Source organism: Schistosoma mansoni (genome assembly GCF_000237925.1).
Source record: "Schistosoma mansoni, WGS project CABG00000000 data, supercontig 0013, strain Puerto Rico, whole genome shotgun sequence".
In the NCBI taxonomy this organism is placed as follows: Eukaryota; Metazoa; Platyhelminthes; class Trematoda; order Strigeidida; family Schistosomatidae; genus Schistosoma; species Schistosoma mansoni.
In genome coordinates, this window is record NW_017386025.1 from 2,425,007 (window position 1) to 2,440,784 (window position 15,778).

The 15,778-nt window shown below is 40.2% G+C and overlaps 1 protein-coding gene across 1 annotated transcript; it reads right to left on the reverse strand.

Moving 5' to 3' along the window:
- Positions 1–631: 631 nt before the first annotated feature.
- On the reverse strand, positions 632–4,350 carry Smp_097660 (DEAD box ATP-dependent RNA helicase, putative). Its single transcript, XM_018790891.1, has 6 exons — positions 4,296–4,350; positions 1,899–2,208; positions 1,600–1,866; positions 1,282–1,563; positions 1,070–1,239; positions 632–1,030 (listed from the first exon to the last, which is right to left on the reverse strand). Exons 1-6 carry the CDS (start codon positions 4,298–4,300, stop codon positions 886–888), a joined length of 1,179 nt encoding a protein of 392 aa, XP_018645905.1. The 5' UTR covers positions 4,301–4,350; the 3' UTR covers positions 632–885.
- Between the last annotated feature and the right edge of the window lie 11,428 nt (positions 4,351–15,778).

Sequence of the window (15,778 nt, forward strand, 5' to 3'; positions counted from 1 at the left end):
GGTACAAGGAGGTACCAAACACAGACGCGCCACACAAATCATTCGATTTGTAAGGGGGCTGGAATATTACCCGGGCGCACAAACTAAAGCAAGTGGTTTTCTTAGAAGGCCACTCTCCCAGCCTTCGAACCAGAGATCTAGTCCACAAGGCAGTGAAGCAACGTAAAGAGATGCAGTCTCATGGTAGCCGGTGACTAACAATTGATTCATACGCTATTTGTTTTCTTAGGAACCTTGAGCCCATGTGAACCATTGCTTTGAAGTCAGTGTTTTCCAAATACCGTAGGAAGGTTCTCCGAACCCACCAACCCAGTTCAAGTGAGGGACATTCACTTTTCGTCCCCTCAATTTCGTAAACAACACCCCCGCTGTGAGAAAGATTTCTTAGCAGTTGCCGTATATGCATGACCATGTGAGTAATTCGAGGGGGAGACGGATTCCCTGCCTTCGACCGTACTATGGCATTTGGGGGCAAAAAGCGCTCGTTCCGAGGACACGAACCCACAACCTCAAGAATAGAAGCTCAATACACAAAAGTTAGAGCCACGTTTTGTATTTTTTATCAATATTCAATACTACGATTGCCTTTTACTGAGAACTGAAGACAAACCTTTTGGCATAATAGCAAGCGTATAACCTTTAATAAATAACATGAAATCAAACGACCGAGGTCCACAATGCGCAAATTCTGATTTATTTCCCAATTAAGCACCCCCAGTGAACAAATTGAAGAATCAGGAATAGTAACACCTAAAGATGTGACAAGAGCGGTGTTGGATGGAAGAATAAAACTCGAAAATTAATGACCAGATAACCAACAATAAAAACTGAAAGTAGCTCAGCTAGGAACAAATATTAAAATGTATAAGTGGGCTCAAGTTCAGGTTACAGAAAATCAACAATGTCATCAGGCATCTCAAGAATTTCTGTATTGAAATATTGCTGTAAGTCACTTAGAGCTTCTACTTCTGATTCAGTGATGAAGTTGATGGCTGTACCTTTTCTACCGAAACGACCTCCTCTCCCGATTCTGTATAAGTGAAAATTATATCATATAATAGGAACAGACCTGTGAATATATGTCTCACGATTACTAGGTAGGTCATAGTTAACGACTAATGAGACTTGCTGTACATCGATACCACGCGCCAGAATATCAGTGGACAGCAAAATTCGTGATCTTCCACTACGGAATTCCTCCATAACTGCATCACGTTTTTCTTGATCCATATCACTATGCTAGAGGATAGAACATTTAGTAGGTTTAATATGACAAATTACAATGCATGAAACTTGGAACTTTTTGAGCTTAAGCTCATTACAAATATGTGTGGACTTGTTTACAGAATTAACAAAAATGACGACTTGACTTAAATTCATTATTCCATATAGATCCATTAAGGTCTCTAATTTGTAGTCTTCTTTGGATACATTAATATAAAACTGTTTGATCCCATCCAATGTCAATTCTTCTTTCTTAATCAGTATTTGAACAGGATCATGCATTATACTCCGTGCGATGGAAAGTATTGATTTCGGCATAGTGGCAGACAGTAGCATGATCTAGTATCAAATGAAATCATACAGAAGTGTAATTACTTGAGCCGTTTCAGGTAGAAATCTATATATTTCTTTAATTTGGGGTTCAAAACCACGATCAAGCATTTGATCAGCTTCGTCCAACACGAAAATCTTGATGTTAGCAGTTGCCAGAGTATTACGATTCATCATATCAAAAACACGGCCGGGAGTACCAACAACAACATGTTGACCCTGTTGAAGACACGCCATATCTTGCGAGGTTCTTGTCCCCCCGATACACGTATAGCATTTGACACACAGATAGGAACCAATGCGTTGAACAACCTGAAATTTCTTATTATTGATATACTAATTACCGTTTGGATTTGTCTTGCAAGTTCTCTGGTTGGCACGAGGACAAGGGCTTGACAAGTATTTGATGAGACGTCTATCCTTTGTAAAATGCTGATGGCAAATGTTGCCGTTTTTCCTGTGCCGGACTGAGCTTGAGCGATAACATCACGACCCTCTATAGATGGTTTAATAGCTCGCTGTTGAATGGCCGATGGCTTTTCATAACCATAACCATATATACCACGAAGAAGTTCTGGTTTTAAGTCCAACTTCTCGAAGCCATCGACTACTTCATGATAATTAGTTTCGATCTCAGAATCTTCTACAGAATTACTGAAACATTTGCCGAAATCAATATATTAGTGAAATATAAGTACAGAAAAAAATATGAGAAGATAACTGTTGATAACCGTTTGTTTACTTAACACAATATAAACAGTCGTACAACCCGCAGAACTATATATTTTTCAAAACTGCCAGCGATTGACGATCTTTGAAAAAATATTGAGTTTTAGATTTCGCGTGAAATGCTTGAACGTCTTTTAATTACGTTGTTTTGAATACAAATAAGTTCGTTCACTGAATTCTTCACAGAAACAAATGCACTTATAAGTGGCAAAGATAAAGATCAATAGGTACATCACAGTTTAGGTATTTCGAGTGTGACTACATTGAAGTTCAGTGTGCGTCTTGTCAGTGACAGTTAGTGGAGCAGTGGGTCAGTATTCAAGGCCTCTAAACTTCACTTAACAAGGCCAAGGTTTGAAATCCGCTCAACCTACTTCGTCTGAGTAAACTCACAGTATTACGAGCTCTCAAACTGGTTGAAGCCAAGTACACGAATATATGTCTAGCAAATGGAAGTATGTTTAGGCTGACCCATCAACCAAATAAAGATCCATCAACCATGAAAAACATCTTTAATATCGAAAAGTAGAGTATTCTAAACTGTTTCCTGGTTTTAATTTAGAAGCCACACTAGGAAAATAATTACGAAACAACTAAGAAGGGTAGATGTCTAGTCAGAAAACTGGGTCACAGAGAATTATGAGAATATATTGAGGACAGGATTACTTAACAAGTTAAAGAAACTTGTCTCAAGAACTGTATTAACTTGTTAAAGAGCAGTAAAGTGTAGTCAAGGACGTGGATAAGTACAATAGCTGCTTGCTGATATGACAAAGTTAATATTTGTGACTCGAATCTAACGAAGAATTCGAATAGTAGGACATTTGAATCAATACAACTAAGTGATCCCGTACATGTTTGAGTACTTTGAATTATACTTCAAGAGTCGCGTGTATCTCCTGGTCACCAAAACTGATGTTGAAGAAAGTGGGAAACTTACAGTTAAGTGGTTGAAGTAAGTAAATGAGTAAACTCTTTAACATTATATGCAATCAGCATAATAACTAACAAACTGCCTGGCTGTCCAAACCGAAGTACTTGAAACGAGAATAGTAAAGGCCGACTTTATTTAGTGCGAAATGTGGTTGCGAAAATGTTGAAATTATTGACCGTCAGTGCCTGGACGTTACACCTAAAAACGATAAGTAGATAAGCAATAGGGAACCACATATTCGTGACGATTTCTTCACACCAGGCAGGATGAGGATATCTCAGATACTACGAATATATTAGCGCTAGCTGTAACGTCTCCAAAAGGCCCGTATTACTAAGCTGGCTGATATTTTAGAAGGGTAAACGGTTGATTTAGTGTTACTAGCCATATTGGCAATTGTCTCAAAGTACTATCTAAATTCCAAATATATTGCTTTATAATCCTGTCAGTTTGCACAGTACTAACCTTATTTAGATAAGCAACAGGAAAAAATGTCCATGAAGTCTTTAAACATTTTGGGGAAAACTACGTTATATCAAAATGGAATACTAAAGTGGACCAGGATACTGCCTATTCAATTAACCGAAGCAAAAAGACACCTTATCATTGCACAAAGAAACAACCTGATAAACCTCATCATATTAAGAATATGAGTAAAATAGCTAAAGTGAACTCTGTTGACATATTATAACACATGTAAGAGTCCTGCGACTTAAGACAGTAGTAGACATTTTAACATGAAAGTCGGTTTTCAGTTCACAATAGACTAACCAATCTCGATGAATTATAATGACATCTTGGTGTGCAGAAAGTTCGTGCTAGGAAAATCCGAAATGAGATTGCAAGGTATGCCATAATCAGGTCATAAAGTCATATAGGATCTGATAAATAGGATCATACGCTGATAATGCGTATTTTAGTTGAAAATGAACTTTCAAGGTATCCAAATTCTTCATGCAGGCTTTTTAGGAGTTTAAACGAGCGCTGTGATTTCAAAAAGATTTACCAAATTGAAAAATCTATTAGTAGCTAAGAGCCAAATCTTTTTACAAAAGGAAATAACATGCAATTAACGGACCTCATAACAAACAACTAAGCGTGACAGAAGTCCAAAGCGCGCTCTTCCTGATGTGAAGACTTTTCGAAATACTATTTGACTAAACACAGTATAAAAATACTAGTCTAAGACACATAAGATATTATGCCATCCTTCGATGAGATCACATCAATTTTATTATTTAACCGTATTAAAGTGCATGTTGTTGAAATTGTTACTAGGCTATCCAATGAATACAAATCTCAGCACCTGTGAGTATGTTTGTCTGTCAAAAATACATATTTAGTCAGATCATCTCGATCTACTGTGAAAAGGAAAAATGCAAAGCATCTTTCTCAGGTTTCTGTAGATGTCAAGTATAACAAAACACTGACGAAACTAGAGGCTCGTGTTAGACCGAAGTATATTGAGAGATGTCACTGATACTCAAGACATGATGACGCCTTTGTCCGTAACACCATAACGTCCCCAAATGCCCTGGTACGGCCGAGGGTGGTGAGAGTCAGCTTTCTCTCTCGTAATGCTATCAAATGGCCACGCGTATACAGCCTCTGTGAGGAAATTCCTACTCACTGCCTTCCCGGAACATTACTGTTGATTACGAAATTGAGGGGACGAAAAGCGAATGTCCAGCACTGGAACCTGGTTGATGAACACTGAGGGTCTACCTAGAGGAGTTGGAAAACCCTGATTTCGAATCAATGGTGCATACGTGTTCCAGGATCCTCAGGGAACAAATGACGTATGAACCTATTGTCAGTCACCAGCTAACATGAGACTGTATCTCCCTACGTTGCTCCACTGCCTTTTGGATTAGACCTTTAGGTCAAAGGCTCGGAGAGTGTCCTCCTAAGAAAACCACTTGCTCCGGTCTGGGCACCCGGGCGGTATCGAAGCCCACACAAAACTCAAATAACTTAAATGGCGCATTTGTGTCTCGTGCCTCCTTTTACCATTATATTTATGTGTTCAAATAAATCAATAAATGAATAATAAAGCTTTATCAATAGAGTATCAAAAACACAGTCAAATCAGAAGTCAATGATATCTGAGTTAGACGACATATTTGAAAGTTGGTCGGTGTGTTGGGAATTATATGACCTAAACTGATTGGTCGTTACGAGGTCTGCGTAGCACAGGGTACCTAATGGTGATCGGGTACGGATGCTTGACAGAGCGTCTTTACAGACTGCCAGGAGCTGGTCGAACACTTTGCACGATAAAATAGATTTATACGTGTATTTATACAATGAGGCCGTGAGAAAGTTGACACGAAAAGCCTTATTCCGATATTTTATAGAGGATAATATAAACACATATGTGGGCATATTGAAAATATTTTGATTTGTTTACTCAACAAAATCTATCTATAGACAAATTTAGATGAATCGGTTTTTCGTTTCTTGATGCAACAAAATTTGACAATACGGTCAAATAGCAGTGGCACGCGCGATAGTAGATAATAAGGAATAGTCTAACATACGATGTCCAACATGTATAACATACGATTGTCATCCAAGTGCCCTGGGAACCTCTCAGAACTTCCACCGTGTAATGTTGTAGGCTAGTTGTCAGATACCAGGGATGTTTCGGCGTAGACATTAACTCTCAGGGACTGCATCGTAGTCGTGGTATTTTCTTATCGTTCGAAAGTTTTGGTGGTACCATCGACAAAGGGGTTTCCCCCTAAGAAATCAGATGTTGGCCTGTTGACGTAGATCTTAAGTTCCGTTCCTACCAATGGCATAGCACTAAGGTTTGGACTTTAAAGGACTCTTACGGTACTTCGTATGCAGCTTCGAGGGGTAGGGTGATGGTTCGCGACATGCGAAAACGCGCACACAAAATAGTTTGAATGAAAACAACAGTCAATTATAATCGAGTAAAAGCAGGTTCGCTTGAATGAAACGCGTTTATAAGCTTGCTTATGCAAGAGTTTAGATCCACGTTCACTGAAGAAGTTGACTTAACCACAAATTCTTCCGGAAGTTGAAGTGTCGTTCCGTAAACCACTTTAGCTACACTGCATCTTACGTCGGTCATTTCTGGATTACGAATTCCGAGTAACAGGAGTGCCTGCTTAACGGTAAATATTGATACATTGGCATCCGAATGTAAAGCTTTCAACTATCGATGAAAGCTGTCTACCAACCCTTTGGTTTGTGTGTGGTAAGCGGTTGTTCAGAATCATGTAATGCATCTTTATTCATATCAGACCAGCAAAATCGTTCTCCTGTGAGCTTGATGGTAGCACCATTAACTCGACGAGGAAGTTTGCACATTGTATTGAAGACACTACGTCGATGATGTTTCGGCAAGATTACACGACCCCCTCCCCTGTAAATGCACCATAGTTTCCTCACCTATTTCCACGTGTTCGACCTCATAATCTAGGGGTTGCCGTTGACAGCTCATGCTGAAGATCAGTGTCTTCTTTAAGAAGCTAGGCGGATTTGGGAGTCTGAATCCTCTTGAAACCGTTCAAGGAAGTTATACGATGCAAAACGTCTGTAACTAGATTATTTGGCACATAAATTTGTTGTATATTTGAAGTAAACTGCGAAATTTAATCGGGTATTCTAGGCTCTCGCGGGGATCGCTTGTCTAAAGATGAGCTGAGATGGTAAGAGGTTCGCGGCAGGTAAACGGAGTGAATTCTCGGCCTTCCATAGTGTTGAAAGTGCTGTACAGCACAGAATATATCTAGAGGTCTCCTGTCGAAACTTCCGTGCCTCGATTCAGTGTCCTGCAACCATCTCGAGAATAATGCCAGAGGTTGTGAGATTTGGCTAACCCATGGTCGTAAGACTACTCTTATTGTCGAGTCGGATGTGTCTACTGCAATACTAATGAATGCTTCGGTGTCCTGGTGTGGGAACACAACCGCTTTTTTGATAAGATCTTTTACTGTGAACAGTGCTTTTCTCGCGCTGTCGTCCAAATCGATGAATTCTGCATTTACACGAAGTGAGTCTGTTAAGGGTCTCATGATAGGCGCGCAATTTGGCATGAACCGTTGACAGAAACTTGCCAGGTTGTTAGACATAAGTAATTGCTTGACAGCGGTCTCTTTCGGTGTAATCCGGAATGGCAGCCAATTTGCATTTCAAGAGGCGGATGCCTTGGACATAGTGTGTCCGAGAAGATCTAAGGATTCGGCTACGACACGACATTCCTAAAAGTTGAGAGTAATACCATTTATTCAGGTCGTCGGAAAACAAGGTCCGGATGCTTGAGGTTGTGTTGTCTATCCAGATTCAGGATCAACCATCCATTAACACAGATGTAAAGAAAGTCGAGATCTCTGAGAACATCACCAATGAATTTCTAGAAATTTTTTACTGACCACTTATTTGACTCTAGTTATATCGTGTGATGGCTTATCGAAACACACATAGCGGCTACACTCGTATGTAATCTTCGACTTAAATGGCGTAAGTAAATGACAGAATAAAAACACATCAAATACATGAATGAATTTCGAATACGTATGTATCATACACCTGTTGATTTAGACAGACTATCAAAGCGACGAAGCGAAACAAAATGACGCGCAGTGGAGAAGGTAAGCGAGCCAACTCTATTTAACCAAGCACGAGTTAATGTGCTTAGTCAAACAAAAATAAATTACAGATATGTGATGAATAGAGTAGGCATTGCAGGCAAACACGATCGTATAAAAATAGTCACGATTAATAAGAAGATAGGTGACGAGGTCAAGGTGTAGCTTGAGAAGAATGGATAAATAGGTGTCCAGAAGCTCTAATAACCTATGTGGGTTTGACACAGAGCCTTCCACTACAAGTTTGTGAGGAACTTCTTAGGCAAAAAGTGATATGCAAGATGCATAGGATTTGAAGGGAGTGATGAGAGCCGTTATAAGAATGTCACCCGCGGTCACGGGAACTTGATTATACACTTTAGCCAAGTCGGTTCTCGAGGGACATTCATACTTCTCAGGGTCGCCCTCAGTTCGTGGATGCGGCAAAGGATAACAAAGGTGAGTGCTTTCCTTGTTGAATTATCGATAGTCTCCTGTTGGATGTCAGTCGATGCAGCTTTTTCTAGAGAGCATGTACTTATTAGATGCTCATGAGCTGTTAAATGGTCAGAAAATTACCATCGCATGTGCGAATTCGTTCTTGACCAAACTTAGCTTTTCTCAGACCAGTCGGCGACCTTTTTGGAAATACAGGTGAGCCTTAGTGTTTACGTGATGTGTAAGACTGTTGGTTACGATCGGTAATTTTTGTCGTGTTTTGTGAAGTCCAGGGTACCCGTTGAGTGTCCGTTGAAGGTATGGATCAATTTTATGTTTTAATCATGACCAGGCATAACCTACAGCCAGAACATGAAGTCTCGTTAACAGATAACTGCCGTCTACGGACCTTCGCGTACCCGGGTTAACCAGTACTTTACGGCTTGTAGCAGGTCCACGCTAATGATTGGCATAGTTGTGTCCGTGCCAACGAAAATCCAATCGATAAGTTTGCGTAAACCCATGTTAACGTAGGCGTGACTTTCACCGTGACTATCGATTTTCATTTTTCGTCTGTGCGTTGGAGACTGCATTTTGTGGGCGATCATTATCCGTGGGAAGGACGCTGACTTCTTCGCCAGCATTAATGAAGCAATCAACCATCGTTATCGATTCAGTGATGTGTGACAGGAAGTTTAATTGGCCAGCTACAGTTGCCCTTAACACGTGCCTTTTGATGAGCTTCCTGAAGGTTTTTTGTGACAGAAAGCATGAGGTTGGAGAAACTAGTGTGGAAATCGACATCTTTCATAATTAGCTTCTTTGACAGGTTTTAAATCGTCTACGATCACGATGAGAAGCTATAAGACTATTGACAGCATAAAAGGGCTTGGCAATTTCGTCTTGAGTCGATTGAGCTTTTTCTTAGACGGAACAATCCTAGATGCCGAGTGTTTGGATTATATTCAGGATCGGATTGTCAGACGAACCCAGTTAGTCTACGGTGTTTGTTGAATTGAAATAAGGATCGCTCAAACATGTTGGGGAATTTTAGATGTGAAGGGTGGTCCAAAACGGCCCTCTTTTAAAGTTCGCTGGCCATTGACATTTTTCATATGCGGCAATATTTCTGTTGCCAAGCTGTGTCGCAGTTCAATATTGTGGGAGAGCTGGTTCAGACTATGTTGGCTCATTACTGGTACTTACAAATTTTGCTTTGGTCTTTTATTGAAGAACGGTCGATTGGTCCACTCGTAACTTACGACTCAATAACAATAGAAGCAAACACCAGTTTTCCACTTTTTTGGTCAAAGATCACTTTTTCCTTCGGGTATTATCGTGTCTAGTTCCTTCTATTAAAAAATACCTCGAATGACTGGAAAGTGCAATAAACGCAGCGTTCAGGCTGTCGATATCCCGTTGACAGAGGCATGCAGTGAGACGAGTGCAAAAACTGGTACCACGAAGTTTGCACAAATCTAACGCCTGCGGCTTTGAAACGGTTCAGTGGGAATGTTTGTGTATGGATATGTCAACAATGCTGTCTGGACGCAAATAGCCTGTTAACTGAGGCCATCTTAATGGTCAATGCTGCGAAAAAGTGGCTCGGCAAGCACGGTCGGGACACGTCGGTCAGAACTCATTCATTTATAGAACTCAATCTGTCGACACGCAGACTGATGTGAGGCAAGTACAGGTGAGTTCGAAAAGTGCTGACTCACATCGTCCAAAGGAGGAAGGACAGCCTCCAAAGAGGTCTGTCCCAGCCAAAAACTCGGGAAAAGAAGTTCCCTTTGTCTCCCGTTTTTTTCAAAATAGTACCTAGCAGGAAACTTCCAGAAGCTGAAATCTCAAGGCTCAGTCGGTTTCCAGCGCGAAACACGATTTGACATTCTAAGTCGTCCTCAACCCTCCGGAATCCCATAGTATGTCTGACGCGACTGTGGTCACTACTCAAAACAACGTCGACGAACGGGTACAGGTCGTAAGCAAAAAAGGACGAAAAAGGGAATCCTGCCACTACCAAAGTAGTCGAGAAACCGAAGTCTGATCACAGCGAAAGATTAGTAATTTTTCATAGAATCAAGGAGAGTGAAAGCTCAGAACCGAAAGCTCGTTTTGAGCATGACATCGTGTTGATAAAACAGCTACTCAACCAAGTTATGCCCCAAAATATCTCCGGAGTCACCTTGCTAGAGGTGTGTAGACTGGGTAGCCTGGCGAATTTGAAGCCTAATCAGTCCAGACTGTTCAAAGTAGTATTTAAATCCTCAAACGAACGCGACCTTAATTCACAAAACGGACATAAATTAAAGGGTTCAGGAGTTTTTCTCCGTAAGGACTTACCGCTGGCGGACCGTGTAAAAAGACGGGAAGCCGAAAAAGAACTACAGCTCAGATTAGACGCTGGCGAAAAAGACCTGAAAATTGTAAATTTTCGGGTTGTGAGGCTTCAACAGAGGAGCACGAGGCCACTTAAATAGGCTTCGGATCTGTTGCACCAATGCCTGGAGCGCGCTCAAAAAGCACTCGGAACTATGTGTACAGATGGAATCGACTAAGTCAGACATAATCACAGTCACAGAAACTTGGCTGACTCAGTCTATTGATAGTAGAGAACTTGATTTCGAGGGTTTTACATCAGTAAGAGCCGACAGAATACAAAAGCGTAAAGGAAGGGGTATCTCTATTCATAAGGAATGCTATTCCATTCGCCATTATCAACAGTGTATCCCATGAGAGTGAGACGTATGAATTAGTTAGCTGCCGCCTAAAATGCAAGGGACAAGAGCTGCTGCTTGGTTTGATCTATAGCAATCCAAGCTGTGAGGTAAATGAGGTCCTGCTAAGCAGTCCCAACACTTGGTCACGAGGTGGTCGATGTCTAATCCTAGGGGACTTTAGTGCACCCATGGTGGACTGGAGAAATCTGCGAACTGAATCGTCAGATAATTCCTCCGAATAGGAACTAGTTGATGCGGTTATCACATGTGCCCTAGTGCAACATGTGAAAGAAGAAGCAACCAGTTCTGGTACCCAAATTTCATTCGCAAATTACAGGTAATCAACCTGTGGGACTATAGTTCAGTTCGGTATCGGTACGTTTATCTTGGCTACTATAATACTAGATCTAACTCCGAAAACGTAGACTTGTTATGATGTGACCAACCAACCTGTAAGATCTTGTGTGGAAGTCACATCCTTGTCTATTCTTACTCGTCGTATTGTGAAAATCAATAACACAATGTTTAGCACTTCTGAAGAACACACTGGAGCTGGGGAAAAAGTAATAAATTCAGTGTGAGTAAGGATTAGGTACATAGCGTGGTAAAGCCTGCAAAGCCGAGCCATGCCATGCCGAACAATTGTTCCTTTGTTCAAAACTTTTTGACCTCCTCTAAGTGTTACATAGTGAATATAGCTTTTCTCGGTAATCATATGCTCGGCTTTAAAGATCGTGTGGTTAAGAACCAACACCACCACCATAATAACCTTGTCCATAATTAACTGAATTTCTCAAACTCATTTTTTCTGGCGGTACGGATGATTTAACAAACCACAAAAATATTTGTGAACTACGTCTATCAACATAGTCTATATGAGACTCATTCAGAATATGAAATAAGTTCCACTCCAGATTGATCCCTTTGAAATCGCAGTTTTATCTTAACTCACTTCCGCAGTAAATGCGCTAAAGGTCCAAAACCGCTACTAACAGATAATTTAGGGTCTAATTTCACTTCAGCAGCATTATTGTTATCCACAAAGCCAACTTGAACCAAAGGCACAAAGCCAAAGAAACATCTAATCATTTCTAAATCTCACTTGTCCTCGACAGAATGTGCTGTGACTCTAAGATCGGCTAATTGTCATGTGATTTATTCGCCAATCGAAACACGACTTACACAGTTTTGGTACTGTATCAAACCAGTGATGTTCGGCCGGTATGAGCAGACCAGTATCCTTATTGCTTCTTTTACCTCCTACTCCTTCCTGTTGAGTCCAGAACGCTAGAGACAGCCTCCACCATGCGAATCCTTTATTCCAAACATACTTCGTTTACATAACAGACAAACAGACTGCATCACACCACAAAATATGAAATAACCTTAGTACAAGATAAAGCCAAAAAGTGGTAGTGAACGTGGAAGACTGTTTTAATAAACGGGGCTTTATTTCAGAATAGTAAATCGTATAATAATAGTCTATAGGTCAAAACAAATCTTGTAGTAGGAGGAGTATAGATATACATAATCTAGTTACTCAATAGTTATACAGTGAGAGAATATATATATAATATTGGCCCATTAATAGTTCTCAGGGGTTACCCGTAATTTAATCTCCACTAGGATATAACAGAATGATAAGCAAAGATGGATAGTGGCTAGCAGTGGAATCCAGGACGCGCGTTTCGTCCTATTTGGGACTCGTCAGCTGGATGTACCTGCATCTGATAGTTGATGTTCACTCTGGGACTCGAACCCAGCACCTTTCGCTTCAAACGCCATCGCGTTATCTACTCGGTCACTGAGTCCTGATAGCGACTTGCTTGTGCAATGGGGTGAAGTCGAGGCAATACGCACAGTATGCACATATGCCAATTAGAGACTGACCAGTTTCAGTCCTAAAAACATCAATGGGAAGATCCAAACAAACAATACTAAGTAAATTATAACAGAATGATTTTTGAGAAACTTATTTAAATCATAATACTCATGATCATGTGGTGGTACGGGTTCCTAACTACACGGTCTTCGAAGCTGAACACATAATTACTGAGAAGATTCACTTTCACACATTTGACACGGAGAGAGAGACAACAATGGTGAACGCGTGAACATTCATTAATTCAATCGGATGCCATGGCTCAGACTCTCAGACGTGATAATGCTGTATAACTTATCTTCACACACGCACTAAATATGTTGTCCAATCTTCGACCCAAATGTGTTCTTCAAAAGTGCTGGACGTTAGAATGTATTAGTAATGGTAAGTAGTGATATTTCATTCTCAAATAACAATCTGTTACACGAGGAGTGTCGGTTTACAGGCAAGATCAAATTATTACAGGAGATACAGTTTTCAGTGCAATGGGTTTCTCAGTTAGGTTGATATTTTATAAGGCACATTGATCAGAGGATTATGGGGAATAACGCGTCTCACATATGAATGTCACTAATATTAGTAAGACTCGTATTGTCAATGTGACATTTGGTTCCCTTTATGGAGGTCGCGTTACAACATGTGACTGATAGTCGTGAGTAAATCCACGCAAATTTGAGAGCTTCTATAAACCGTGACTTTATACCACTGTGGAACGTCCGAGGCATTAATGATGGCGCAGGACGAAGCCACTCATTTCACACATGTTTTCGGTGGCTTATATGGAGGGGATGTAAAAAAGGGTGAGCAATGGTACAAGTCATAATACACAGATCAGATTATATGTGATCTACAGATGTTGAGGATAAATAGCGGATCAAAGAATATGCGAGAGTTGGGAATTGTAAAATTTTCAGAATAAGGAAACAAAAAATTGAAGGACTCACAAGAATTTAGGACATTATGAGCCTCTTATAATCGCCGTAGCTGATCAGCATCCATGCGATTAGTGAGTTATGTGTGTACTTGTAATGGAAAAAGATAACATGACACTTGGGAGGAATAACGCAATTTTAACCATTAGATAGATTCAGAATCTAAAAGTGAGCGTTAGGAGCATAAGGGCCCGACTACTGATCAATGAGTAATGGGAGAGGGTAATTCATGTGTTCTACCATTTGACTATATCCACATAAATGACAATGGGGTCCGTCATATTCATTATCGGTCTAAATATTAGGCGGTCCATAATAGTGTCTTATTGGTGTGCAGAAGTTCAGGGAATAGTTGATGAAGCTCGTCAGTGCCAAGTAACAGTGTTATTAGTCTTCTGGACTTGGTGATAGTGTCACAATTGCGGATAGGTATTGGCAACCTATTCCATAATAAACCATAACGCAATGTAAAAACTTACAACTCATTGGTTTTCGGTGTTTTACTGAGAGCAGTGTATATGTGTTGTTTCTCAGTGTGTAGACTGGACCATGGATCATGGTTGGGCAGGAGGTAGACCGTGAGTCCATATATTGCTTTGTAAAGAAATACTAGATTGTTCCTCAGCCGACGGTACCATATAGGTTCTAAGGGGAGGTGCCTACACTTGTCTGTGTAGTTGAGAGTGGAGTCACATCGTAGCAATCAGCGTGTGAAGCGTCTTTGGGTATCTTCTTCTCTTACCTGTGGTATTCATGTTTGAGAAGATAAAAGAGCAGTAGTCAAGGGAGGGTCATATACATACTTTGTAAATAGTAAACCTAGCATCTGTTGTCAAGGAAATTTTCATTATGAAACCAATTAACCGTCTGGAATTAGAAATAATAGAGGAGGCATGTTCTTCACATTTTAGGCTCCCTGTGTAATGGATACCTAGATCGTGGACTGATTTCATTGTTTGAACCCTAAATTTATTTAAGTGAAGTTGTAGTTAATAGGGATGTTTTCCATAGTGCATGATCCCACACTGGTTGAGGTTAGATGGTAATTGCAATTTTTCGCTTCAGATAGTTAGGTTATTTAAGTCACTTTGAATCTGGGATCCAATTTCACTTAGAATTTTAGGCCTAAAGCTGTATACTATTTCGAGATCATCAGCGTATAAGTATGGTCTCCCAAATATTTTGGTGTTACATTTATCATTTGTATGCATAAGAAACGAGAGTGGACCTAATATAATCCCCTGGATGAGTCCACCAGTTATGGGTCTTGTTGATGAGAGAGAGTCATTGTACTTTACCATTTGTTTACATTCTGTTAAGAATGAGGCAACCCATGAATATTGTGGGTTGTTGATCTCGAAGGACTTTAGTTTGACGAGAGGCCCTTCTTGTAGTACCTTATCAAAGTATTTCTTAGTGTCTAGGAATTGGACTGATTCAAAGAGTCCATTGTTTCTTTTCAGAGTTATGTTGTTCAGGACTTTATTTTGACGAGAAGCTTTTTGCTGGTTCTTACGATACGACTAGTCAGTGTGGACAATGATGGGACTCCCATGTAAGTTCCTATAGACTAGGTAATCACACCATGACAAATCCACAATTTCTAGATAAGGTCTATTATTAGAGTATTACCAATATTGAGTTAGATCATGATTCTACAATTATACAATTCTTCCGAAACTCGTAACAAGTAGCGAGTTGGAGAACAATGCCATCAATCAAATAGATCCACTGGTTTATTTGTTCTTTTAAAACTACTAGTCATCCAATTGAGTTTCATAAGCTTAACAAACAGGTGCTATCCATCTCTCAAACATTGTTCCATAACTTAGTGTTAGTCTGGAGTCAGGACTCACACTCGATTGCTTCAGGACCTTGGAAAACCTTTATCCATTAAATCATTCCAACTTTCCAACTGTTATCAGGTTAGAGGTTCTGAACATTTGGTCGATAGGGCTTTATTGATATGTGTAGACCTGTAGGGTCAG